General features: G+C 47.0%; 3 protein-coding genes and 1 pseudogene across 4 annotated transcripts in view; 1 reads left to right on the top strand and 3 right to left on the bottom strand.

The window, feature by feature from the left end:
* Nucleotides 1–31: 31 nt before the first annotated feature.
* On the bottom strand, nucleotides 32–8,791 carry DUSP15 (dual specificity phosphatase 15). 2 transcript variants are annotated; one of them, XM_069496477.1, is made up of 7 exons: nucleotides 8,703–8,791; nucleotides 7,618–7,651; nucleotides 5,833–5,915; nucleotides 3,818–3,867; nucleotides 2,821–2,895; nucleotides 1,547–1,718; nucleotides 32–710 (listed from the first exon to the last, which is right to left on the bottom strand). In XM_069496477.1, exons 1-7 carry the CDS (start codon nucleotides 8,712–8,714, stop codon nucleotides 438–440), a joined length of 699 nt encoding a protein of 232 aa, XP_069352578.1. In that variant the 5' UTR covers nucleotides 8,715–8,791; the 3' UTR covers nucleotides 32–437. The 2 variants fall into 2 exon arrangements, with proteins under 2 accessions (XP_069352578.1, XP_069352577.1); XM_069496476.1 differs by lacking the exon at nucleotides 8,703–8,791 and adding an exon at nucleotides 8,420–8,645.
* A 12,105-nt stretch (nucleotides 8,792–20,896) lies between these two features.
* Nucleotides 20,897–24,995, bottom strand: LOC138400705 (cytoskeleton-associated protein 2-like pseudogene; annotated as a pseudogene).
* Nucleotides 22,159–27,955, top strand: part of TTLL9 (tubulin tyrosine ligase like 9) — a 44,534-nt gene continuing 38,737 nt past the window's right edge. The window contains exon 1 of the mRNA XM_069496010.1: nucleotides 22,159–22,188. The gene's annotated coding sequence lies outside the window, so the exon portion shown is untranslated. The remainder of the gene's footprint in view (nucleotides 22,189–27,955) is intronic.
* LOC138401053 (synaptosomal-associated protein 23-like) lies at nucleotides 25,107–25,753 on the bottom strand. The gene is made up of 2 exons (XM_069496298.1): nucleotides 25,482–25,753; nucleotides 25,107–25,318 (listed from the first exon to the last, which is right to left on the bottom strand). The coding sequence occupies exons 1-2, from the start codon at nucleotides 25,744–25,746 to the stop codon at nucleotides 25,107–25,109; spliced, it is 477 nt and encodes a 158-aa protein (XP_069352399.1). The 5' UTR covers nucleotides 25,747–25,753.

The following is a 27,955-nucleotide window of genomic DNA, read 5'->3' as shown; positions in this document are numbered from 1 at the left end:
GATGCGCACTCCCTCCCATCCTCCTTTCCGCAGGCTCCAGGCCCCTGGTAGATTCCTGCCGCCTTCGCTGAATGACTAGGAGGCACATGGATAGGCAACTTCTGTGTCTCTTTAATATCCCCAGGCCCGTCCAACTCCAACTCCTACCCCCACCCCTCCCCCCTCCCCTCCCGCCGCCTTTAAGGGTGGGCCCCCTCCCCCAGCCCAAGGACTAAGGCACCAGGTGGCTGCAGCAGGCCGGCCCGGACACAGAGACGCACAGACGGAGGACACACTGACTGCAGACGCAGACAAGCAAGGCGGGCAGGGGAGGCGGGGATCAGGCCGTCGCGGGGCTCCCGCAGCCTCTGGGGCCGTCCTGGAGGCGTGGGTGGCCCAGACAGCCCCCGAAGGAACCCAGTCGGGAGGAACCGGGGAGCCACGGCGGGGCGGGATCCTCACTTGCCGCCCTTGCGGGACAGACACCGCGGGAGGCAAGAGAAAGTCTGCTTGACGCGCGCCAGCAGCGGCAGCGGCCGGTGGGCCTCCCGGGGCGTGCGCGGTACGAGGCGCTGCAGGGTTCCCTCGGAGGCGGCCGAGCGCGGCGCGGCGGAGGCGGCCGAGGTCGTGGAGCCCTGCCGGCAGCGCTTGCACAGCGGCAGCAGCGCGCGCAGCTCCTCCTCGTCGCGGAACGGGCTCTTGCCGAAGCGCTCCTCCAGCTGCTGGCGAAGCTGCGGGGCGCGGGGTCAACGCTCGCCAGGGGCGGGGCTAAGACGGACGGCCCCGCCCCTCTGTCCTCAAGACCCCGCCCCACGCCTCGTTAAGTCCCTCCCCTTCCTGAGCATCCTCTTTGCCTCCCTTCTGGGGTTGCCATCCCCTCACTGAGTCCCCCTTCTCTATAAGCCCCTTTCCTCTTCATGAACCCCCCTTTCCCTTTGACACTCCATCTTCCAGACCTGCAGAAGTGACCCCCACCTGCACAGTGAGGACCGCACTAACCACCCCACACCCTGCGCCTCTGCGTTCATGTCCGCGTTCACAACTCAGCTCACAGCTCTTTCCTAATGCAGCCCTGCAGGTAAGCCTCCGAGTACCACCCTGCCACCTGCCGAGAGCCTCCCATCTTTTGTCCCCAGGGAGCCCTCCAGTCCTGACACTTCTGTGGGCCATCTGCCCGACAGGGATAAGAGAAAGAGCTGCTTTGGCCTCATCAGGGACCCGGGGTGAAGCAGGACATGGACAGGTCTCCCCCCAGGGTCACTCAAATGCCCTCAGGTGCTAGCAGGTAGAGCAGCCAGTCGGGGGTGCTGGGAGGCCTGGTCAAATTGAGGGGCCCACAGTCTGGTCTAAAAGCACTCAAATTCTGTATTAAAAAAGAAGACACCTGGCTGTCAAACAAAATACACCTAGGAGCTGGATTAACTCAAGGGCCACGACTCTGAAACCTCAGAAAAGTCTTCTGCTAGGTCCGAAGCACAGGCTAAAATCTTTCCGATCGGTTCTCTGTCCAAGTGGGAAGAAGGGTCTCCCACCTCTGGCCCAACCCGGCCCCTGTCCCGGTACCTACCTTTAGGGAATTCCCCCAGCCAAACTCTTCAAGCTGCTGCCTAAAGCCTGGGTTGGGGTTGGCGATGGGCCGTGTGGCCTTGATGGCTTCAAGCACGTCCCGCCAGCCGAGCCCCGTCACCGTCATCACATATGCTGTCACGATAGTGGTGCTTCGGGAGATGCCTGCAAAGCTGTGACCCCCGACAACCCCTCAGGCTTCAAGTAAGATCCAGTCTCCTCCATGCCCCCTAGGCACCCCACCCCCATTTCAGCTCTGCTCCCCTTGCCTCCTGCACCCCAGCCGCAAGGAACCTGCCATGACCTGGCTTCCCACCTCCAGGCCTTTGCCCATGCTATTCCCTCTGCCTGGAGTATCCCCTGCCACTCTCCTGCATCAAGGGCCTGAGTGAAACATCATTCATTAACTCAACAAACACTTCCTGACCATCTGTTCTTTTGCAGGTACTGATATAGTGGGAAGAAAACAGACCTGGTCTCTGCCATCCTGGAGCTAACAGTCCCCCAACCAGAAAAACAATTTCAGGTGAGCATAATTGCTTTGAAGATGAGTCTGGGGGCTGGGGGCCAGGAGATCCGCACAGGAGGAGGTATTAATCTAGGGGGGGAAGAGGTAGGATTAGGGAAGGGTTTCCCAAGGAAGTGACATAAGCTGTGTTTGAAAGATAGGTAAGGGTTAGTCGGGAACGTTCTGGGCAGTGTGTTCAAAGACCATGAAGTGGAAGTCTGGTGGACTGGGGGAATGAGGAGAAGGTTACTGCAGCTGGAATGGGGAGGAGGGAGGGTGGGAGACAAGGCTTGGGATAGCTGGTCACATGGCTGGGGCTCCAGCAGAGCCAGCCTGAGCCTGGCATAGGATAGGTGCTCAGTGAGAAGTTATGGAAGGAATGGCATCAGCTGGGGCAGGGGCCCCTGGGAACATTCAGAGGTCCCGTGTCCCAGCCTGGGCTTCCCCACGGCCCTGCACCACCACCTCAAAGGCCTGGAGGGGCGGAGGGGGTGCCAGAACTATTGGAGGGTAGTGGGCTACCTGCAGGACCTCACCTATCCCTCTCAACAGCCCTATCAGGTTGGCTTTCTTTTCCCCATTTTACAGATGAGGAAACTGAGTCTCAGGGAGAAGCAGCTACTTGGCTATGGCCATGTGGTTGGCCTCTCCCAGATGAATGGTGGACTGTCAGGCTTTGTGACAGGCTTTCCACCTTCCCCGTGGGATGAGTGTGTGTTCAGGACAGAAGACAGCCACTTCCTCCCTGGCACCCACCCTTAACTCACCAGTGCACGAGGCAGTTCCCCCCGCTGAGGCGGCAACAGTGGATAAAGTTGATACATTCTTTGAAGTGCTTTTTGCTGGAGAAGAAAGCAATGGGGTAGGCAGCACTGAGGAGCAGGTCTCTTACGAGTCAACCCCTCCCCATTTACAGGGTAGCAAGGGACAAAGAGCCCTGGAGCCCTCAGGCCAGCTAGCATGTGCCCTGACTAGCAAGGAGTGGGGGTGTGTGTGAAGCAATAATGGTGGCATTTCGGGCAGCAAGAGAGGCCAGTGAAGGCCAGTCCCACCATCCAGGCAGGAGCACCTCTCCAGTAGGTCTGGTGGAGGCTGTTTTCACGGTGGGTTTATTTTAGCCTTTCAAGGAAGTATGTGGGAGGACACACAGGGGTCCCACTCTTCTAGGGTCTGCAATCAGAGCACCTGGGACAATGATGGTAAGCAGTGGGCTGGGAGCAAGGTTCCCAACGGGCAGGAGTGTCTGTCTGGGTCTGTCCCAAGGGGGGAGCCCCTGCTGCTAATAACACAAACAAAACCCCCATTTTCTGAGCCCCCATTATGGCCCTGCCCTAGATCCTCAACCCATATCATCTGATCTTTGAAAGCTTCCTTGACTCTGATCACAAAGCCCTGTTTCCCAGGTGAGGCTCAGAGAGGGGAAGTGATTTGTTCAAGGTCACATAGCAAGTAAATGGTAAAGCCTGGCTGGGACCCAGATGTCTTAACTCCAAGGTCAGCAACTCGAGGCTGAGCCTGTCCCTTTCAAATCTGCTGGTGCACCCGATCCTAAGAGACAAGGCACTTTCTCCATTTCATAGCAGAGGACACAGAGGTTAGGAGTCCTGGCCAGGGCATACTGGAAGGCATGGTTGAGAAGGAGTCAAACCTGGGTCTGGGTGACCACCTGTGACAGCTTGCTGGCCTGAGTACTCTCTCCTCCCTCCCAGCTCCCCTCTCCCCCCACCAAAGGAGGCAGCTGTCTGTCCATCCAGGAGAACTTACATGGGTACCTCAGGGGTGTCAGCCACGGGGATGCGAAGGTAGGTGATGTCCTGCAAATACAAACATGCTCAGGCAGGGGGAGCTTGCCCGCAACCCCTCCTCCCCCTGGCCTGAGCTGCCCTAGGGCTGCGTGACCTGCAGCCTAGTTCCTGCCCCTCTCTGGGCCACTGGTGTCCTCTCCGTCCAGAGAAAGTAGACACCATCTCCGAGGGCCTCCCAGCTCTGACCATCTGTGATTCCTGAGCCTTCTGAGCAGATGGCATCTCCTAACCCCATAGGTGATTTGGGCACGAGGACTTGATAAAAAGGACCCAGGGACCTTTTATCTAAGAGCTGGGAAGGGCTACTTAAAGTGGCTTCCCTCCAAATGGGGATCACAAAATTATACAGTAAAAGATGTGATTATCTTGAAAAGAAAATAATGAAAACAAGTTTACATTTCATGAATTATGGTTATTAAACTATGTGCTAATTGCTAGAATAATCAAGGAATAAATTGTCAGTGTTTTTTTCAACAAACTTGCTGTGACATCCTTTGCTCCTATATAATATTGTAAAGATTATTTCTGCCCATCTTCTGAGGAGCTCATTGCTTTTCTCAAGGACCTCTCTTAACACTCCGATATTCAAGTGGCTCTTTTCAGGTGCCTGGCCCATCACTGGCTGGTGTAAGGGACCACCAGCCAGGTCCTCCTTTGTTCATGGCTTTGTATGAGCTTCCAGTCCTTCTCCAACTCACATTCCCCAAGGTCATGAAATCCTGTATCTTTTGCAAGGTTTGCAATTTCACTTTGCAACACATTTGGCCTTGGGTTTACATGGTATTATCAAACCCTGGCTGACTGGTAAATTTGCTGATGGAGGGGAAGGGAGAGACGCGGGAGAGAAGAGAGCGTGGCTGCTGGAGCAGGGACTCGTGGAAACTGTTATTTCATTAGTAAATACATTCACGACTTGACAACCTTCCCCGTGCAATCTAGTGACGGCTTGCTCCAAACACTTCAAAACAAGGCTGCCCCATAAAGCAAAATCAGAGTCTAGAGGCCTCGAAATTTCTTTTCTGAACGATGCTGAAAATCATAGATTATTGGAGATTGCCCTTAGAGACCATCAAATCTGACACATGAGAAAACTGAGGCCCAGAGAGGGGAAGAACCCTGCCCAAGGTCACACAGCAAGTCTGTGGCAGAACCTGGTCTCAGTCTCTGATCTCCAGAGCCTTTTCCCACTCAAGTTCTTTCTCTTCAGTGGATGACACAGACTAACAGATAGGAGGAAGGGGCGCTGTTTATGGGATACAAATGTTATTAACTTTGTTATTATATCAGTTGTCATTTGTTGAACACCTGTTATGTAGCTCTCAACAGCTCAGTGAGGTCAGTACTGCTATAAAATTCCTATTTTACAGATCAGACAACTGAGGCTCAGAGAGGTGAAGTCCTGTGCCCAAAATTACAGAGAGAATAAATGGTGAAGATGTGAACTCAGTCTCCTGACTCCAGCATCTGTGTTCTGATTTTCTGCTTTCGTCTCACATCCCTTTCCCAGGACTTGATAAGCCTTCCGGTGGCGACCATGCTTTACAGGGTGCAAAGCATCTTCACCATCTTCCATTCCCTTTGCATCCTCACAACAGCCACCTGGGGGCAGACAGGGCTGAGGGACCAAAGGCCCAAAGAAGTAAAGTCCCAGCCCAAGGTTGCACAGCAAGACACAGAGCCCAGAGCCATCCATTTGGAATCAGCCATCCAGCTGGGCAATGGGAAGCCCGTGTGGGGCCTCTGTTGGGTGTGAGACCTCTGGTACCACATGGCCTGTGCTCAAATCCCAGCTCTTCAGCTTCCTGGATGTGTGACCTTAGGTGAGTTAATTTACCTCTCTGGGCCTCAGTTGCCAAATAGGGATGATGATGTAAAACAGTTCAGTGGTGAAAACCTAATGAGTTACTTGATAAATGGGTCTGCAGCACCCCCCCCCCAACATGTGCACAGCCCCGGGATGGGGACAGGGAGTACCTGCAGCAGAGGCTGGGGTGACTCATGGATAGAGATGATGTGTGTGATCTTATTCCGGTCCAGCTGATCCGGATCTTTGGCATCTGAAAGAAACAGGATGGTTGAGCCAATCTGGCGGGTGTGACTTGCTTGTTCCTGAAGGCCAAGTGTGGATGGAGCACGCCAGGTCTCCTCCTTGCCCCTCCCACTCCACCTGGGCCCCCCACCCCAGCTCCCTGCCCCTCTTGCTTCTGCAGCGTTCACAAATAACGGCCCTGCGTCTCCCCAGCCTCGCTCATGCTGCTCTTTCCCTAGCATATGCTTTGACCCAGCAATTCTACTTCTAGGAATCTTGTCTCCAGGAGCTTTTTCTCACATAGAAAGCCGTGTGTAGAAGATGATGTTCTCTGTAGTACTGCTTATATCAGAAAGAGTTTAAAAATGGGAACAACCTAGTGTTCATGAAACAGGGGCTGGGTAAATAACAGGATATCCATGCTCTGGAATACGTTGCAGCCATTACAAAGAGCTCTACATGCTGATGGGCAACGATGCCCCCAATAAATTTTTAAGTGGGAAATACAGCTTCTAGAACAGTGTACAGAATAGCTTCCCACTTTAGTTTTACATACTGTATCTACAAAGATATATGAAAAGGAACCCAGGGATTCACCCGGCAGCGCCGTCAGTGGTTAAGTCTAGGGGCTGGGTGTCCAGTGCATGCAAAACTTTCATAAGAGACTGGATGACACGTCCCCTCCTTCACCAAACATTCACTGGGGGCTTACTATGTGCAGCCGTTGGCCGGGCACTGGGGGCCTGCGGTCAACTGCATGGCCCCTGCCCTTCTGTGGCCTACACGTTCGAAGAGGATTCAGACCTTACTTAGCCAAATACTCACACAAGTCGATGTGCGTGAGCTGCTGCGGTAGCTCCAGGAAGGAAGGGACCAGGGTTTATGAGGGTGGAGCACCCGGGCCCCTCCCTGTCTGAAGCTTTCTCTGACTCTACACATGGAAGTGACTTTGCCCGCCTTGGGCCCCCAAGCCCCAGACCAGCTGTCACTTAGCACGGTTTCCACCCCGCAGCCAAAGACCTGTGCTCGGCTCTGCCTCCCACCACTGGCTTGGAAGCTTGAGGCCTCGAGGGCAGGAATGGGGTGTCTGTACATCTGTGTCCCCCTCCCCCGATTGAGGGCCGCAGAGAGGTGGATGAGAGCATGAGTGCGAGGCTGTAGGCTCAGCACCCCTCGGCACAGGCTGCCTGGCTGCTCAAGGGCTTTGGGGGTGTGGGCTTGGTGGTCAGGACGCTGCCTTCAGAACAGCCCAGCAGCTCAGGCCTCTGAGGAGGAGGAGGCTGTGGGGGAAGGGTTCCCAGCTTCCCAGCTAGAGGAAGCACCCCCAAACAGACCTCAACCAAGAACCTCAGGGTCAGAAGAGCCCTTAGAGGCAGGTGGACGTTTTGAACTGAGGAGGAGGCTGAGGCTCAGAGCAGGTGTAGACATGCCCAGGTCCACAGCTTAGGTCCTGAGCCATGGGTGCTGTCTCTTTGACCTCGTGGTGGGACGTTGGGAGGTGTCAGCGTCAGACCCCTGATGCCCCCTCCGTGCCTTCAGGCCTAGGGACACTCCCCCACTCCCTCACCCCACTTTGTCCTCCATCAACCCTTTTTCCGTCCCAGCCTGGCGATGCTTTCCTGCCCCCAGCACCATTACTGAGCGTGTCCAAGCTGCGTGGGCCAGGGCATGAATACAGGCCCGCGACCGGCAGAGTGCCATGGCCTTGGGACAAAGTGGGCATTGCTCACCAATGAAGTTTCCGAGGTAGAGTCCAGGAAGTACCTACGGGAAGGACAGACAGGGGTCAGCAGGCCAGAGGCTGCACCCCCTTCCCACCCCCGGCTGCTGGGGGGCCCATGGCCCCTCTCTGTCCCATGAAAGCTGTCTGGACCTCAGGACTCAGGGAGCCATCGCCTCCCTTTCATGGGCCCTGGGCCCTCTGTAAAAGGGCTCTGGGGCTCTAGGGAGGGTGGGAGAGGGGCAAGTTAATCACAGTGGGGGACCATGGGGGCCAGCTTGGGGATGGGTGACAGGGAAGAGGAGGAAGGCTGCAGGGGTGGGGGGAGTGGAGGGAGGGGCAGAGAGACCTAGGCGGAAAGCAGGAGCGGCCAGGAGAGAGGTGGACCCGCAGGGTGGCTGGGAACTCCAGGTGGAGGGAGGAGGGAAGGCAGGGACAGGTGCAGGGCCAGGGAGAGGGAGGGGGCAAGGATGGAGAAACAGCGACAGACTGAGAGTCCAAAGGAGACAGACACCTGGGACTGACAGGCATGTAGAGTCTGGGAGTGACAGAGCCACCGAAAGACACAGCAAGAGATAAATAGTCACAGAGACAGGACAGAAACAGGCAGAGACAGAGATACAGAGCAGAGTGGGGTAAAGACACAGACGGATGCGGTCTCAGAGTCACAGCGAGACGGAGATGTAGCCACACAAGACTCAGCGAGACCCGGAAGGTCAGAGGCGGGCAGACCGACCTAGTCAGAGTGGGGGCGCCGCGGCCGGCCGGGCTGGGGGCGGCCAGGGAGGGCTGCGCGGTCCCCGTCCCCCTACCTTGGTCATGCCATTCCCCATGATCCCGGGGACGGGGGGCCGGGCGCAACCCCAGATCACCCCCCGGAAAGCGTTCCGGTCACAGCTGCCTTGATGGCCCAGGCCGGGCGCCTGCAGCCTGGCGGGGAGTGGGGGCCCCGACGTCCGCGGCGCTGCCCAGCCCTGCCCAGCCGCCGCCGCCGCCGCCGCCGCCACCGCCCGCGGACCCCCGGCCTGGGAGGGAAATGATGGTGGAGCCGCCGCTGCCGCCGCCACCGCCACTGCCGCCGCAGGCTCCTCCTACCCCCTCGGTCATGTGGGCCCCCCCCCTTGGGTCGCGGCTGGGGGCCGGACAAAGCCCCAGTGTGCCGGGCCCACGGCCCGCGGGACAACGGCAGCTTGTTGGGCCGCGTGGGACAGCCACCTCCGGAGGTGGGGGCGGGGCGCTCCCCCCACCCTGGCACTGTCAGGCGCGGGCGGGTTGGAGGATGTCGTAGAGAGACCCCCATCCCAGTTCCGGCTCTGCCTGGACCTCCCTGCCGGCCCTGGGGCAACGTGATGGGGGCTGGACGTTGATCGCTAATGGCTCTCTGCTCTTCAGGGTCTGCAGCAAGTAAAGTGGGTAATTCCTTCTGTTACACGTCCCTGCCCCCCATGCAGCCGTCCTCCCCCCAGCCTTCCTCCTCTCCCACTCACCCAACCATCCATCCTCCCACTCTCCCATTTACCCGTCCTTACACCCACCCATCCTCCCATCCTCCCATCCACCCATTCATCATTCATCCGTCATTCCACCCCTTCCTTCCATCCACTCTGGCCCTGATGAGGATAGAGCCATCTGGGTAAGCTCTGTTGGGTCCCGCCAGAACTGCCATTAGGGGCCCGGAGACATCAGGGTAAGTGTTGGGAGAGGGAAGTGTGGGAGGGTTCCAGTCACCTGGGTCCCTTGGAGTAAAGAAGACTACAATAGGATGTAGTGAGAGGCAAGAGTCCTGGAAGGTGAGTGTGGGGACCAAGGTTGGAGGCCCTGCCAGCCTCTGACCTGCTGGCTGACCTTGGGAAACTCTCTGAGCCCCGGCTGACCCTACCTGTATGTCTCAGGATGTTGAGGTGAGCCCTTCCTGGCTACTAGGACCAAAGCTGGAGAATGTATTGTAAAATAATCGCGACCAGACACTGCCTATGGGACTGAAATAGAAGCAGCTGAACCAGCTTGTTCCTCTAGCCATCACCTGCACCCCTCCGTCCCCCCATCTGTAGTAGGAGGTGACTGTGATGGGGGGGCTGTGGGTGTAGAGCAGGACAGAGACGAGACAGCGTCCCTTTGAAATAAAGTGATTGGAGAAAAATAAAAGTGTTTCCTTCATGTTTCTTCCTTCCTCAAGTTCACAACATACGTAGGGCTGCCCATCTCAGCGCTCTGTGCCCAGGGTTCTTGTAAAACCAACTTGTTCAGCAAACTCTCACTGAGCACCTACTGTATGGTAAGTAGTAGGGGCATAGCAGTGGATAAAGTAGAGATTGTTTCTACTTTCTTTAGCTAATGGTCGAGACCAGCGCTGCCCAAAAGAAATCTAATGCCAGCCACATGTGTGGCCACATAAAAAAGTAGAAATGAGTTATAATTGGGTTTTTTGTTTGTTTGTTTGTTTGTTTTGGAGATGGGGTCTCACTATGTTGCCCACGCTGGTCTCGAACTCCTGACCTCAAGCAATCCTCCCACCTGAGCCTCCCAAAGTACTGGGATCACAGGCGTGAGCCACTGAACTGGCCTGAGTTAATTGTTAATAATATTTTTATTTAACTCAATATACCCAAAATTGTTTCAACATGTGCCAATACTTAAAAATTATGAATGAAACATTTTATGTCCTTTTTATTGTAGTAAGTCATCAAAATCTGATGTGTCTCTTATACGTACAGTCCATCTCAATTCAGACAAATGGCATCTCACATGCTTAGTAGCCATATAATAGCTATTAGCTACATACCGGACATCTCAGATCTAGGAGGGAAGGCAAACAAAATAAGCAAATAGACAAATAAAGCCCTCACAAATGGTCATGGTTTACTATGAAGGAAAGGAAGGGGAGGCAGGGAGAGCCTCTCTGAATAGGTGACATCTGAGCTGAGAGCCGACATATACGAAGGACCGAGCTAGGGAGTGGAGAGAGCATTTGCAGCAGAAGGAAGAGCACACACAGGCCCTGCGGTGGGGAAACTTGCTTTTGTGAAGAGCCGATGGGACTGGAGGAGACCGCTCGAGGGGAGGTGGAAAGAGATGAGGCTCAAGAAGAGAGTTTGGGCCGAGCATACAAGACCATTTACAGCCATGACTGGGGTTTAAAGTTTTTCTTCCCCCACATATAATGAGAAGCCAATTTAAGGCGGGAGGCCACGGCATCTGATTTACATCTTAAGCCAATCACTTTTGCTCCTTACTGACCCTCCCCTTTGGGAGGGGCTCCAGCGGCAGCCCTAGAGAGATGACAGTGCCCTGGGACAGAGGGGGACCCGAGAGCCTGGAAAGAAGGGAATGGACTTAGCATATGTGAATATGTCAGCAGTGCAGCTGGCAGGACTTGCAAATGGATTGGACGTGGGGGAAGGGAAGGAATTCTAGGATGACTCCCACGTTCCCTGCTTTGAAAATCACTCTGTGCCACAGAAGCCAAGGAATCCAGGTGGAAAAGCCAAGGAAACATTCTCCTAGAGCTTCAGGAAGGAACACGACCCGGCCCTGCACCTTCATTTTAGCCCAGCGAGACCCATTTCAGACTTCTGACCTCACTAAGATAAATACATTTGTGTTTTAAGTCATTAAGTTTGTGGTAATTACAAGCACATTGGGAGACTCATGCACTCACCAACGCCCTTAGGAACATGTCCAGCCTGCTTAGCATATAGGACATGGGGCTGTGTGGGATCTGGCTTCTGCCACTGTGACTTTGAGCAAGTTTCTTAATTTCTTTGGGCCTCAGTTTCATCATCTGTAAAATGGGGAGAAAAAAGCCTCTATAGGTCTGTAATGAGATTAAACAAAAGGACATGTTTAGAGTACCTAGTAGAGATGCTGGCACACAATACACCATTGTTCTTCTTATCATTGTCATTACCATTACCATGGAGCAATGGACAGGGATTTAGGGAGCCTGGGTTCTACTTCCCTCACTAGGGCTCTGTTTTCACATCTGTAAAGAAGGAAACAAACAAAAACATACAGGTTTGGCAGACTCATCTCTCCCTTCTCCTCTCTTCCCCACTCATTCCTGGTCACTGATCCGCATTCACTTTCTCAAATGCGCTTCGCCTTCTCTGACTTCCAACTTTGCATACGCTGTTCCCTCTTCCCACTCTCTTTGCCAGGCTAACTCCCATTTCCTCCTGTCTTTAGTGACCCTAATTCGACTTGTTTAGACCCCACTGTTATGCATTACCAAAGCACCCTAAACTTCCTCTAGCATATTATTGCTGGGGCTCGTGTGTTTTTCATTTGGGGAAAAAAATCCTAAATCCAGGTAAGGATACTTTGACCTATTTGTTTCAAGTTGTTGTTTAAATAAAATGAAAGTTTCCAGATAAACTTGAAGTAGTTGAAGTTTCCTTTTCTCTCCTTACTTCCTTCACTCTCTTCCTCGAGGAAACAATCATAAATTTGGTATGTAGCTTTTAAGTCTGTGTTTTGAAACTCTTAATACCTATATACACATAAGAATATACTTTTGTATATGTATTTATAATTAACACAAGTTGCAACCTTTTAAAAAAGCATTTATTATTCTACTACTTTCTTTTATTCACTCAAAAATAGATTTGGGGGCTATTTAAGCTCTGGATCATTTTGTCACTGTATAGTATTTTATTATTAGAATATATCCAATTTTATTAATCCATCACCCAATTAGTGGACATTTAGATTGTTTCTACTATTTTCCACAATTATAAAAATGTTGCAAAGAACACCCTTATACATATGACCTATATACAGGAATAAATATTTCTTTAGGGAAGGTTGTCACCTTGCACATTAGCTACAAGGTGAAAGGTACTCCATGGGGTTGTGCACCTGTATTCAGTGGACCTATAGGATATGTGTTTACTACTGGAATTTCTGGGTTGTAAGATGTGTGCATTTTCAACTTTGTGAGATATTGCTAAATTGCCTCCCAAAGTGTGAATAGCATTTAAAGTTTCCTGTTTCTCCACATCCTTGTTAACACTTGGCCTCACAAAAACATTGATATATGTTTTTATTTTTGTATAGCCGATATGTTTCAAATCATATAATTGTTTTAATTTCCATTTCTCAATTGCTTACCAGCCATTTGAGTCTTTTCTGTTGAAAATTCCCTATTCGTATCCTTTGCCCATTTTCTTTTCTTTTGCGAGGGGTAGAGGTGGGAGTGTCTTTTTCTTAATGGTTTGTAGGAGTTCTTTGAACACCAGTCCTTTGTTATATACGTTGCATATATTTCCTCCTCCTCTGTAGCTTATCTTTTAATTGAATTTCCCATATCTTTTGTTATATGGCAGTTTAAATTTTGAGGTAGTCACAGATTAAGAAGAAGAAAGTGCCTGAGTAAAGCAGAGGTGACTGACTGGCCTCGTTACCGACTGACCACCTGACTAGGTGACTTAGTGAGGGACCTTACTTAAGTAAGGAAACAGTATCATTGCGTTTTTCAAAAGCTAACAACTTTTCAGACGCAGCGCTCTTAGAGCAGGGAAAGCGCAGTTGGAGGTGGCGTTGGGCAGTGAGTGCCCGCAGAGGGGAGCCAGCCTCGGACCAGGTGTGCCCCAGGGTCGCAGAGGTGGACATGGGAGAAAAACCTTGAGGAAATCGAGGACGGGATGCCAGGGGTGCCAGGACGCCCAGGAGCCTCCAGGGGCTCTGGCGGACCCGAGCCTTTTACTCCGCGGAGAGAATTCCCTGGGCTCATCCAATCAGAGCGACGGATCCGGGCGCCCCTCTGTCGCCTTGGCAACGGGACGCAACCGCCCGCACCAGGCACGCTGGAGGTTTGGGTCCGGCCCGGGGGAATCGTGTCATGTCGCGACCGAAGGTAGGAGTGGACCCGAACAGATGTTTTCATCGTCCCTGGAGAAAGGGAGGGAAGCCGTGGAGGGATTCAAAACCTGGGAGGAGGGTGCTGGGGAGCGAAGGTGTGTCCTCGAGGAGGAATTCCGGGCAGAGGGGGAAGAAAGGGACAAACTCAGAGGCAAGACTACAGTCCCGTCGTGCCCCGCGCCGCCCAAGCTGCTGCGCATGTGCGGCGAGCCCGGCTGCGGGCGGGAAATTTGCACAACTCTGGGATTCCAAGCTGTGCCCGGCGATTTTGGTGACCCCGGGGGAAGCTCAGAATTTCAGATTTTCTGACCTGGCGAAGCCCCTAGAGAGTCATTCGTCCTGCCGCCCGCCTGCCCATGCATCCATCCATCATCCACCCATCCAACAAAACCCGTTTAGTGCCTTCTCCAAGCCGAGCTCAGTGCTGGCCAAGGCTCACAGAGGTGGGTCAGACAAGCCAACTCTTCTATTTTCAGAGTGGGGAAAAGGAGACCCAGAAAAATGAAGTGAGTTACTCTCCCCCATCCAACATACTTCTTGTACCATGTTCCACCTCCCAGGAATGGCACTTCCATTTCTTTAATTCTCTCTCAAAACAAAAAACGCGTTTATCTGCTTTTAGAGTGCCTTGAACTTCACCTTTTTACTACGACTCATTTTTCATGTGATTATTTGTTTAATGTCTGTCTTCCCTGCTAGACTCCCGGATCTAGTCTGACTTTTCTTCCATGTATCTCCAGCGCCCAAAACAGAGCTAACTAACATATAGTTGATAAATGTTGAATGACTATGGTTGAACTACCCACCTAGTTGCTCAAGCTAAAAAACTGGGACTGTCTTGACTCCTCCATCTTCCTCACCTCCCACATCCAATAAGGTCTCCTCCTTTAACTTTCTAAATATGTCTTGAGTTCATTCTTCTCTTTGCCTCAACTGCCATTATGTTAATCATGATCTAATTCTCAGTTAAAAAAAAATACTCTTTAAACACAGATTGGGACACATACCACTTGTACTATAAAAATAGAAACATCTACTGAAATAGTCCCTTCCCATCTACCTGACTGATTCCTTTGAAAGGAGTAACAAATTGCAGATTGCTAAAGGGTGGACAAACTCTTAGTCTATACTGTGAATATAGTATAGACATGAGTGTGGCAAACCTATGTTGGTTGAAGGAAGAAAATAGCAGACTGCTTCTTTGTGACACTATGTATTTTGTTGTTGTTGTTGTTGGACAGGGAGGCAAAGTTCACCTATATATTGACTTAGGACTTTGTGGTTTCTTTCAAATACCCAGGGGACATGGGCGTATGATCTTATTTAAGCAGGAACGTGAATGTCAGTCTCAGGAGAGCATGCCAGGATGTACTGTGTGTACCCTCACAAAAATATGCCTAGAGAAGCCAGAGGTCAGAATACCATGAGTTCCAACCTTTGGTCTCACCTCTTCAATGTTATGGTCCCCAAGATCTTAGCTCTGAGGCATGCTGGGAACTCGCCAGAGGGCTAAGATGAAATGAGGAATTGGATCAGGCAAGAATGAAGCTCAGGCTGAAGGAAACAGCTAAGCAATGAAGCTGGTCTCTGGTGAGGTGGTCAAAGGCCAACCACAGTGTGTAAGCCAGTGTGGCAAACTGGTTCCAGCAGGGATGTCCCCACCGGACAGGTAGTACCAAGAAGCTTGAAGCAGGGCTTGTGGCATACAGCCAGGAATGAAGGAAGCTGGCGGTGACATGAGCCAGTGTTCTCCCTGACTCAACACCAGCTGTCACCATTCATGCTGCCTTCCATCTTATATGAACCAAAATGAGAAATGAAATTAAAGTTTTCTGTCTGTAGCCCATAAAAGCAATTGAGCCATCTCTGAATCACTTTCTCAATAAGACCATTTTTAAAAAGTCTTGTAGGCTTGTCTTTTCTAAATGCATTATTTTAGTGGTTTGGGAGAAGTATTCATATCCCTGGACTGTTTTTTGTGACAAGATAATAATAGGACTTCTATCTCAGGCAATATGGCAGATGAGATTTCTTGAAAAGCCTCTTAGCACAACACACTTAGAACTTCTGGAAAAAATGTAACAAACAACGTTTGAAATGTATAGCTGAACTTGTATGTGTGTGTGCAGGGTGGGGAGGATTGTTGGCAGGGAGATTCCCAAGGACCGCCCCCTTGAAAAAGAAAGAAAATAAAAACCAGAGGTGTCACTACTGATTCTTCATTTCCCTTGAGGAGGAGGTTGCTTGTCTCACAAACAAGGGACATCACAAGTTGGAGAAATGGTGTGGGGCCCATGGACCAAGGAGTTGAAACTGAAACCTCTCTATAGAGCTGGAACCTTCAGAGAACCCCACCCTTAGTAAAGGTGTAACTAAAACAACTTTACCTTTCAGCAATGGGAGACTACTAAGAAGCTAGTCAGCTTCACTGTGGGCTCCAGGTGGAAAAAAAAATTTTCTTGTGAGGATTCTTAACCTTGGATGAGCCCTCAGGCTAGTCTGAGAAATGCTAAAGCAAGATATTACCATAAAATTTACTGTTCTTGGGGTGCCAGGAAGAAGTAAATATTAAACATCTCTGAAGAACCATAACTTTGACCCCATACTGGTTGAATTATATAATAATTACATATTAAAAGATATTTTAATGAATTATGTAATAATTGCATAATGACATAAGAAAAGATGTTTTAAATGGGTAAAAGAATGGGTAAAAAATGAAACATCTGTTCATGATACATCCTCAGAAAACTAGGGAATACTAAATTCACTCAATTTAGTAGAGGATGAATATTAGAACCTACAGCTAATATCATTCTTAAAAGTTGAAATTGGGAATGCAAGATAAGGATGTCAGCTCTCACCATGTTTAGTCAACATTGTTGACTAAAACTAGAGGTTTTAGCCAGTGCAATAAAGCAAGAAAAAGAAAGAAAAGGTATAAATATTGAAAAGGAAGGAGTACGTCTGCCTTTTTCCACAGATGACATAATTGTATACATAGAAAACCCAAAGGAATTTCCAAACTACAAGAACTGTTAATAATAATTTAGCAAGGGTATTGGATACAAGGTCAATATGCAAAAATCAATTATACTTCTATATATGTATTATTTAGTTTCCAATGGCTGCTATAACAAATTACCACAATTGGCTTAAAACAACACGCACTTATTATCTTATAGTTCTTGAGGTCAGAAGTCTGAAATGGGTCTCACTGGGCCAAAATCAAGGTGTTAGCAGGGCTGCATTCCTATCTGGAGGCTCTATGAGAGAATCCATCCTCTCGCCTTTTCCAGTTTCTAGAGGCTGCCCCTTGTCTCATGGTCCCTTTTCATCTTCAAAGCCAGTCTTTCTCATATTGCATCACTCTGACACTATGACACTGACTCTTCTGCTTCCTTCCACATTTAAAGACTCTTGTGATTGTATCGGGCCCATGTAGAAAATTCAGAATAATATATTTTAAAGTTAGTTAGTTGATAAGCAACCTTAATTCCATCTGCAACTTTAATTCACCTTTGCCATGTTATGTAACAGATTGACAGATTCTAGGGATTAGGATGTGGACCTCGTTGGGGGTGGCATTATTCTGCCTATCAGAATTTATTATAATCAGGTAATTAGAAAATGAAATTTGAAAATACCATTTACAATAGCATCACAAAATCAAATACTCGTGAATAAATTTAATTAAAAGCATTCAAGGCTCCTCTAATGAAAACTAGAAAACAATGTAGAAAGAAATTAAAGAAGACTTAAAGTAATGGAGAGAGAGACTATATTATTTGTGGATTGGAAAGCTAAATACTTTATGATGTCCCTTCCTCCCAAAATGATTTGTGGATTCAGTGCAATCTCAATCTAAATGTCAACATATTTTTTGTAGAAATTGGCAAGCTGTTTCTAAAATTTATATTGAAATGTAAAGGACCTCTAAGTGCAAAGACCATCATGGAAAAAACAACCCTGGAGGGCTTATGCTACCTGATTTCAAGATTTCCTAGACAGCTACAGTAATTAAGACAACGTGATGGTGACATAAGGAAAGACAAGTAAACAGAACAAAACAGAGTCTAGAGATAGATCCACATACACATGGTCAATTGAATTTTGACAGACGTGCCAATGCAATTCAGTGAGGAAAGGGAAATTTTTTTCAACCAAAGGCTCTGGAGCAACTGGATAAACATATGGAAAATGGAATTTAAAGCATGAAAGAGGATTCAAGATATAATACAAAAAGACTAGACAGCTTGACTAGTGCTGGGGGAGTTGGATGGGCTTGAATGGAAGAATGAAACAAGATTTCACTGCCTTTGGTGGGGGGAGGCTTACTTCTGTCAGTTTTGTACAGCAGTATCATCCATCCATCCCTCTCCACTGGCTCTTTGAGGAGTCAGATGAGGTAGTAAGCAGAATTCTAAGATAAGCCCAAGATTCCCACCCCCTGGCGTACATGCCTTGTCCAATTTCCTCTCCTTGAGTGTGGGTGCAGTCTGTGAATTGGATGGTACGGTTGCTACGCTGATTACCTTAAGTTATATAAATCTCCATCACAGCCAGCTTGGAGGGGGGATGGTTGGAAGTCATAGGGACAAGCTCCTGGTGGCCCGGAGGAAAACAAACATCCACGTTGTGAACTTGCCTATGGGGGCCACATCGCAAGGAACTGCAGGCTGCCTCTAGGAACTGAGAGCAGTCCCCAGCTGGCAGGGAGGGAGGAAACAGGGACCTCAGTCCTACAACCCCAAGCAGCTGAATTCTGCCAACAATCTGAATGAGCTTGGAAGAGGACCCCAAGCCATTTGAGAACCATAACCCCATCACTGAGCAGACGATCCCACTAAGCTGTGCCCATACTCTCGGCCCATAATGCAGGTGGCAGATCTGTCCAAGCTGCAAAAGGCAGCCTGTGTAGGACCAATTTCGATTTCTCTTTTCGTCTGTGCCTTAGGGATGAGTCTTCCCAGGACTGAAGGCCAAGGTGTTTTGGACATGGTTGGAGCAGAGTAATACCCACCACCCACTGAGGATTGAAAGGTCCATTTTGGGTAAAAGGAGTTAACATTGCTCTGAGTCTTTGACCCAGCCCTCTCCTGGATCCTGGGTTTAATCAAGCATTCAAAGTTAGAGTAGAAGGTCCAGATCCTTCTCACAGAGCATACTGAGCTGAGCTCTCAAAACTGGGGTTCAGGGTGGACCTTTGGAGTATTGAAAACCAGGCATTCATTATACTGGTCATACCTGTGAGTAGGCCTACAGTGAGGTGGGCCCTTGGATACTTGGGAGTTCATTCCGAGGACAGCAGGTAAATTCTGGACCAATTTGTCGGGATGTGGTGACCAGGGAGAACTGAGCAAGCTGGACCTTCATGTCTCAGGACCTATGCATTGTTGAGTCTGATGCTTTGAGCATTTGAATATCTACAGTAAGTTGAGCTGGGAAGGCAGAGTGGATATGCAAAACCACATCATTTTCTTTTTCTCATTGCAGAATCAAAATTACAAGGGCCATGGATTGTCAAAGGGAAAAGAGCGGTGAGTGGTCCCACCCAATCTGATAAACATAGAACAACGGACTGCCCTTCCTGCCTTCCTCACTCCCTCTCTCCCTTCTTTACTTCAGTAATTATAATGATAATAGGCCAGCCGTGGTGGCTCAGCCTAGCACTCTGTGGAAGGTGGAGGCAGGAGGACTGCTTGAGCTCAGGAGTTCTAGACCAGCCTGAGCAAAAGCGAGACCCCATCTCTACGAAAAATAGAAAAATTAGGCGGCTGTTCATGGTGCTCACCTGTAGTCCCAGCCACTCGGGAGGCTGAGGCAGGAGGAGTGCTTGAGCCCAGGAGTTTGAGGTTGCAGTGAGTTGTGATGACGCTACTGCACTCTACCCATGGGTGACAAACCGAGACTCTGTCTCAAAAAAAAAAAAAAATTTAAACTGATAAATTTTAAACTACTTATTAATTCATTTAAAAAGCAATAATATACTCACTACATGGTAGCATAAATAAAATATTTTTATGAACTATAGTTTTATTCCCTCCCAAATTTACTGAGATGAGTAATAATTATTTTACATTTTTGTGAATCTGTTGAATGGCTGGCTTAATAGAAAACATTTGGATTCCCAAATCTTCTGTATTCAATCTATTGTGATACGTTGTTTTGGTTGAAGGGTAGGAAGAAAATCCAGCCTTACAAAAATATGTGGTTGGAACAGGGGAGACTCTGTGTATCCCTGAAAGAGAGTTGGGGACCCTGAGGTCTATTTGGGGGACCCTGAGGTCTACTTCCCCTGAGGAATACTTGGACCATACTTCACAACCCGTGGCTCTAGGGGATTACAATATGTGTCCTTACCTTATCACAGTCTACCTTGAATCGTTATTATACCATGTCATATTCTTCATGTAAGGACCCTACACCATGCTTCTGTGTACTCCCTTCTGGTCCTTTGTGCTGCTATTTTTGTCATACATTTACTTGAAAATATGTTATAAACTCTATATTATGTTCTTCTTATATTTGCTTTAAATAGCTAATTGTACATTTTTAAAAAATTAAGACATGGAAGAAAGTATTTCATATTTACCCTACTCTTAATTCCTTCTGAATTTCCATTTGGTATTTTTTTTTTAGAGGCAAAGTCTTTCTCTGTCACCCAGGCTGGAGTGCAGTAGCCCAATCAAAGCTCACTTCAGCCTTGAATTCCTGGGCTCAGGTGGATCCTCCTGCTTCAGCTTCCTGAGTAGCTGGGACTACAGGCATGCGCTACCACACCCAGCTAATTTTTCTATTTTTTGTAGAGGCAGGGTCTCGCTATGTTGCTCAGACTGGTCTCGACCTCCTGGCCTTAAGCAATCCTCCCACTTCAGCCTCCCAAAGTGCTGGGATTACAGGCATGAGCACTGCACTGGCATTTATTCATAGTGTAGATTTTTTGGCAATAAATTCTCTCAGCTTTGTTTATTTGAAAATGTCTTTCACTTTTACTTTCACTTTTTAAGTAAAATTTTACAGGATATAGAATTCTAGGTTGATCTTTTTTATTTCTTTAAGCACTTGAAAGGTGATATTCCTTTGTCTTCAAGTTTACTTGTTTCTTTCTCTCCTTTTTTCTTTTTTCTTTTTTTTTTCTTTGGAGACAGTCTCACTCTGTTGCCCGGGCTAGAGTGCCGTGGCGTCAGCCTAGCTCACAGCAACCTCAAACTCCTAGGCTCAAGCAATCCTCCTGCCTCAGCCTCCCGAGTAGCTGGGACTACAGGCATGTGCCACCATGCCCTGCTGATTTTTTCTATATATATTTTTAACTGTCCATATAATTTCTTTCTATTTTTAGTAGAGACGGGATCTCGTTCTTGTGCAGGCTGGTCTCAAACTCCTGAGCTCAAATGATCCACCCGCCTCGGCCTCCCAGAGTGCTAGGATTACAGGTGTGAGCCACCGCACCCAGCCAAAGCCTCATTTCTATGGAATATAAAACACTCTGTTTCTTCCACTTCTAATAGCTCATCAAGAGAAGCCACTACTAAATCATGTTCCTGCAGCAGTTCTGGGTAGTGGGACACTGTTCTCTGGATCCTTTCCAAACGCCAGACAGGAGTGATAAACTTCATGTCTTGCACTTCTGGCATTCCATTTATTCTAGGGATTTGAGCAATCTGTAATTTGATACCAGGATGATTATCTTGTTCTGCTTTGGTTATTTGGGGTGTTGCTGTAACTTGTTCCCTCTCTTTTGAAGAAAGACAAGACTTTACAGATTCCGTCTTGGCCACTTCTTCCACTGATATTATATTAGTTTCAGCAACTAAAGAGTCAGAAATAATTCCTTCTGTGGTTCTGTTTGGGTCTTGCAAAATATTTTTTTCTTTCTTTTTTGACTGAATTCTCGTGGGATGGGTCTTGCAAAATATTCAGAACAACTTCCTGCAACTCTTGTATTGCTTCATTTTTACTGGCCTCTTCATATAGCCCTCTTCATATAACATCAAAGGCGCCTTTACTTGCCAACAGCTTTGCTTTGCAGATCCAAAAATTAGCAAATTTTTCAGCCTCGGGTTATGTTGGACAATATGGTTAAGTATTTCGTTAGAAAGTACACCCCCTCAATGAGCTTCAGACATTCTGTTAGAGTGTTGTTAATTTTACTGGACAGTTCAAGTTGTGCTTTCTCTACTTCTTCTTTTTCAATGCTCGTCCAGAATGAAATATTCATTTCCTCTATTACTTATCTTTTTGTCTTAAGTTCCACAGGAGGCTGTTTGTAGATTTTCCCCTTAGATTTCTGCCATTCTTCCAGTTGTTTCCTTCAATCCTCTACTTTCCTTCTTTTTAATATTTGAATTGGCTTGGATCCCATTTGGGACTCCTCTCCCATTTATGTTTGTGACACCAGCTTGAGTTTTGGGAGCTGTCTTGTTGAGAAAATAGTTCTGGGGAAAAGTCATTTTCAACTGGGAGTCCAAAGTCTGTGCTTTTGGTTGAAAGCTGTTGCCACATTTATCCCCACTGTTCCATTTGCTCTCATGCTAGGGGTGCTTGGAATGACTGAATTAAAGCTGCCAACTGTCAAATTAGCTTTCTGGCTCATAGCTTTTGATTTTTGCAGTACACATGATGTGTAAAACAAGGTTGAGTGGACTTCTGATCTTGCTTGATGTTTGGATATCTGTTGTTATTTCCTCCCTGAAGCAAACTGGGATCCGTCCTGGGTTTGGTATGTTTTACTTTCTGTTTAGCAACAGGGTATGACCATAACTTAGTTTCATTTGGTCTTTCATATTTACTCTTTATTTCCTTGGCCACTGATTTCTTTGATGATTGACTCTTCCTAAGGGTCTGAATAATTGGGTTTTTTTCCTCCTGGTCTTGCAAGATCTGCTCCTCTAGAAAGTGGCTGTGATTTTATGGGTAGATCCCTGATTTGTGTTTCTCCAACAAGTTGTTCATTAACTCTGTTTTTCACAACAGCACTAGTACCTGAACTTTTGCCCAAGACTTGTTTAGGAGCCAAACTGCTCTTGGTTAGATTATAAGAGCTAGTCTTTGGCTAACTTATGGTACCTAATTCAGGATCTGACATCCTCTCAGGCTTTGGTAAGGTTTGGGGCAAGTTTTCTCCATTCATCTCATTTAGAAAGCTACCCAGAGATCTGTTTTCAACATGAGCGTTGTCCACAGAGTCTGTACATTTAGCGGTTCCATGATCTGTTACCTGCTGCTTTGTAGTTTTCAGTTCCTGCATATTAAATGACCCCACAGGTTTTCTTGACGGTTCTCCCATAGAGGATGATCTGGCTTCATGATGCTGAAGACTTGCTAGAAGGCTTACAGTTTGGGTTAGAAGAAACACATCTTGAAATCAGCTTTTTGCCTAGAAGTTTTGGTGGCTCCAACCTTGGCTTCTGGCACCCTGTCATACTGGCTGGTCTGAGCTGGAGTTTAATGCGAATGGACCTTTTAGCTCTGACAGGCAAAATGGCATGGTTGGTAATTTCCTTTGGGGGTCTAATAGTACATTCAGAAGGTGGTAGATTTGGGCAATTATTCTTGGCTTTTAGATAAGGCTTGGTGTTTTGGGTCTTCAGTTTTCCTTTGGCTGCTGGGTGCTCCTGAAGCTTCCTGTGCTGCGGTGGCCAGCCCTGGCCCCACCAGGACTCTTCAGTGACAGTTTTTCTTCAAAGGTCACACGTGGAGCCACAACCCCCACATTTTCTTAATCCACTCATTGGTTGATGGGCCCTTAGGTTGATTCCATATCTTTGTGATTGTGAATTGTGTTGTGATAAATATACAAACAGAGCTATCTTTTTGCTATAATGATTTCTTTTCCTCTGGGTAAATACCCAGTAGAGGGATTGCAGGATCAAATGGTAGATCTACTTTTAGTTCTTTGAGAAATCTCCATAGAGATTGTACTAATTTACATTCTCACCAACAGCACATAAGTGTTTCCTTTTCACCCTATCCACACCAACATCCACTGTTTTTTGACTTTTTAATCATCACCATTCTAATTGAAATAACATAGTATCTCATTGTGGTTTTAAATTGCATATCCCTGGTGATTAGTGATGTTGAGCATTTTTTCATATGTTTGTTGGCCATTTGTCTATCTTCTTTTGAAAAACTTCTGTTCATGTCTTTTGCCCACTTTTTAATGGGGTTCTTTGTTTTATTCTTGATGATTTGTTTGAGTTCTTTGCAGATTCTGGGTATTAGCTCTTTATCGGATGTATAATTTGTGAATATTTTCTCCCATTCTGTAGTTTATCTATTAACTCTGTTGATTATATCCTTTGCTGTGCAGAAGCTTTTTAATTTAATTGTGTTCATATCCTTTAGCTGTTCTTTTTTTTTTTTCAGTTAGTTACAAAATTTAATTGGAAGGATCAAGCAGTGGTTAGTGGCCAAACCAATCCACATTGATAACTTTGAAGCGTTCAGATGCTAATTTTTAAATAAAGGTAACAAATACCAATCAGAGCCTCATGACATCTACATAAACTTGATTCTGGACATAGTTCAATACACAAGGGTAAGAGAATGACAGTGTGATCAGCAATAATTAAATCAAAGGCACAATTTTCCAAATTCCTTTTAGGTAAGACAGAATAAATTCTAATTTTTTAAAAATCTAAAGCCACATAAAACTCAAAGCGATCTATTTTTCTACCTGAGATCAGATTAAGTTTCCTTTTTCCTATCTAAACATAATTCTTGGCACTGAGGTAAATCTGAATTTACGTGATATACTTTGTCAAACTTTTCCAAAAATTTTAAGCCCTGCTTTAGAGAGAAATTCTCATGTTACAAATATATATTTACATATTTTTCTTCAAAGACTAATGACATATTTATGGAGGTTAATAGGCCTGTAATGGGACCATGGTACCCACTAATAGCATGAAGATAAAAAACTATTCATTTATCCAAAGTGTTCCTGAATAGAGCAATAAGAAATGGGATCACAGAATCTATGTACATATATGAATCACTAAGAGTTCAGAAATAAAGCTCACTTTAAGAAAACTCATACTATTATAACTGGAGGAGAGGTTGCAAAATTGTGATGCATAACAAAAATATTGTGTATAAAAGCTCCAAATCAAGCATTAGCCTAAATTGGCAATAACTGCAACTTAAATTAAAAATCATATCCAACTAGATCTTTACTGTGGCTACGCAACTTCTTGTTTTGCAGCCGGCAGGTTTTTACTGAGATAACAACCTCTTATCTCTCACCCTTCACAAAAACAAAGGAATAAACCAATCAGCTATTCAGCTTCCTTTCTTAGGGTTGTCTTTGGCAATGCTTCCAAATTTTGAAAGCAAAAGAAACTGCTGAAGTAAAGAAGATGATGAAAACACTATATGTGATGTATGAAAACCAATCTAAGACTATGAAGTGAGAAAGAAAATACCAGAAGGAAGGCTGAGTAGCAGTCTACCCTCAACAGCAACAGAAAATACAAAATGGGGGTTGGGGGAGCAGCTGTTACTCCTCTGGCCCTTCTTCCACATTATTCTCGATTAGAAGAGTATGGAACCAAAATTTCAAACTCTGAAAAAGGTAATGACTTTGGAAGAGGAGCTAGGGAGGTGACTAAATGACAAAGAAGTACAGCAGTAGCTTTAGCTGTCAATGAGTTTCTTTGCTCTGGCATTGGCACTGTCAATACCATCTTTGTTGGTGTCAGCCTTATCTGTGATCCGTTCTATGTGTCTGTTTTGAGCTTCAATCTCAGCGCCCATGTCCAGAGCCATATTTTTTAGATTTCCCAGGATACTGCCCACTTGAGTCAGGTTCCCTTCCATTTCATCTTCTCTGGCATCATTAGTTATACATTTAATGTATCCTCCGCTGGCTGCTCCTGTTGTTGGTTGCTGAGGCTGACCATTTGCCGCCCGGCCTGGCTGCTTAGATGTTACGTTGCTAGGTGAGTTGTCTCCACCATCTCCCCATGTCGTCTTATAGGCCTTACTTACCAGACTCAAAGTTCTTTGTTCTATTGCATGGGCAAACACAAAGGCCACAGCACTTGTTGAGTTCTGTTAAAGTTTTCTCTGCCTCTCTCATGTGTTTACGTATTTGGTCCATGCCTTGTTCTATGCGATTTAGTTGTTCCCCTTGTTCATCCAGCATAGTGATGGTCTTGATTCCTGCATCCCGAGACTCAATGGCTAAACCCAGGATTCTCCTTGTACTTTCCAGAGACTCATCAGTAACCTGGTGAGCCCTCAGCTGGATTTCTTCTGATGACAGATTATCCATGATGAATCAAAACTCTCTCAGGCACAGAAATGGAAATGTGGATATTCAAGCGGTTCCGGATGCTGCTCTCCGGCCGTGGCAGCTTGGACACCCCCAGACCGGACCTAGAGCTGCACCCTTGTCGTGCTTCCTTTAGCTGTTCTGTTGACTTGTTTGCCTCTTTCTTAATGATTTGTAGGAGTTATTTTAAGTATTTGGGCCAAAACTCTTATGAGTTATGTGTTGTCAATATCTTCTCCCCATCTATAGCTAGTCTTTTAACTGTATTTGGGGTATTTTTTATTATAGAGTTGTGTTATAAATACAGGTAGGTGCATCTGTCATAAATGTATAGCTCAATGAATTTTCATAAACTGAATACACACGTATCAGGAAATAACACCAGCACCCCAGAAATGTCCCTTCCAATCATTTTCCCATAAGAAGGTAGCCATTATCCAGACTTCTAGAGGTGTATTAAAATTCTTAACTAAACATTGACTTTGAGATAATTGTATATTCATGTGCAGTTGTAAGAAATAACACAGAGAGATCCTGTAGCGGCCAAGGGCTCCTTGGCTCTCTGAAGGTTCACTGAAAAAATCAATGTCAGTATGCAGATTAATAGGTGAAAAGGCACACAAATTTATCTAACGTGTATACACGGGAGACTTCAGGATGAAGACCCAAAGATACAGGGGAAATTGTTCATCTTTATGCTTAGGTTTAACAAAGTATGGAGAGCCGTGTAAAAATATGATGGGACAAAAAGAGGGGTATGATCTAATGCTAGTAGACCGAGTGGGACGACCCAGCAAGGCCTGCCTGTCTAGATTCCTCTTGGGCTCTCTGAGTGGCATGCTTCCTTCTGGGTGTGGGGCAGGGCTCTCTCTGGAATGGGGGGCTTATGACATACAGTCAAACAAGATAGGTCAGACAATTTCATTATGGCCAGATTTTACATAGAATATTTTTAGATTTCATGGCTGCATTTCAAGAAAAGGGGTTCTGTTTTCCATGACCCGCCTTGGGGAACAGGGATTCTAGTTTCTGTGGCTAGCCTCAGGGAAGAATGGGACTGAGAGAAGGTCAGAGAAAAAACTTCTGCTTCTGAAGCTTTCATTTTGGAGTATTGTTTTCTTTTCTTTTTTTTTTTTTTGAGACAGAGTCTCACTCTGTTGCCCGGGCTAGAGTGAGTGCCGTGGCGTCAGTCTAGCTCACACCAACCTCAAACTCCTGGGCTTAAGCGATCCTACTGTCTCAGCCTCCCGAGTAGCTGGGACTACAGGCATGCGCCACCATGCCCGGCTAATTTTTTGTATATATATATATTTTAGTTGTCCATATAATTTCTTTCTATTTTTAGTAGAGACGGGGTCTCACTCTTGTTCAGGCTGGTCTCGAACTCCTGACCTCGAGCGATCCACCCGCCTCGGCCTCCCAGAGTGCTAGGATTACAGGCGTGAGCCACCGCGCCCAGCCTGGAGTATTGTTTTCTGAGCCCCAACAATCCCATGTGCCCTTTACCCAGTTTCCCCACATGGTGAACTCTGTAGCAAAACTATAGTACAATATCCGCAAGATACTGACATTGATACAGTCAAGACACAGGACATTCTGCCACCAGAAGCATCCCTTGTGTTGTTGCCCTTTTGTAGCTGCCACTCACTTCCCCTCCTCCCGCCCTTCCCCTACAACACCCCTCCCCCGCTTCCTTAACCCTTAGCAACTGCTGTTCTGTTCTCCATTTCAAGAATTTTGTTATTTCAAAAAGTTATATAAATGGAATCATACAGTAGATAACTTTTTGGGATTGGCCTTTTTTTCACTCAACAAAATTTCCTAGAGATTCATCCGGGTTGTTGAGTGTGCAAATAGTTTGTTCCTTTTTATTGCCAACTAGTATTGCATGGTGTGGTTGTACAACAGTTTGTTTAACCATCTACCTATTGAAGGATATCTAGGTTGTTACCAGTCTGGGGCTACTATGAATAAAACCGCTATGAACATTCATGTACAGGTTTTTGTTTGAGTGTAAGTTTTCATTTCACTGGACTAAATGCCCAGGAGGACAATTGCTGGGTTGTGTGGTAGTCACACGCTTAGTTTTTAAAGAAACTGCCAAATTATTTTCCAAAGTGGCTGTATCATCTCATATTCCCACCAACAATGTATAAGTGATTCAGTTTCTCTGCCTCCTTGCCAGCAACTGGTATTGTCACAATTTTTA

Source organism: Eulemur rufifrons, chromosome 20, assembly GCF_041146395.1.
Source record: "Eulemur rufifrons isolate Redbay chromosome 20, OSU_ERuf_1, whole genome shotgun sequence".
Lineage (NCBI taxonomy): Eukaryota > Metazoa > Chordata > Mammalia > Primates > Lemuridae > Eulemur > Eulemur rufifrons.
This window is presented reverse-complemented; position numbering and strand designations above follow the sequence as displayed.

Excerpts from the sequence above, each read along its gene's own strand:
- DUSP15 (XM_069496476.1), bottom strand. The coding sequence starts at position 8,440 with ATGGGGAATGGCATGACCAAG. Across the intron at positions 7,652-8,419 it reads TGGGGAATGGCATGACCAAG|GTACTTCCTGGACTCTACCT; the intron begins GTAGGGGGACGG and ends TCCTTCCCGTAG. Across the intron at positions 3,868-5,832 it reads CACCCCAGCCTCTGCTGCAG|GACATCACCTACCTTCGCAT; the intron begins GTACTCCCTGTC and ends TTGTATTTGCAG.
- LOC138401053 (XM_069496298.1), bottom strand. The coding sequence starts at position 25,746 with ATGGATAATCTGTCATCAGAAGAAATCCAGCTGAGGGCTCACCAGGTT. Across the intron at positions 25,319-25,481 it reads TTGTGTTTGCCCATGCAATA|GTATAACTAATGATGCCAGA; the intron begins GAACAAAGAACT and ends GATACATTAAAT.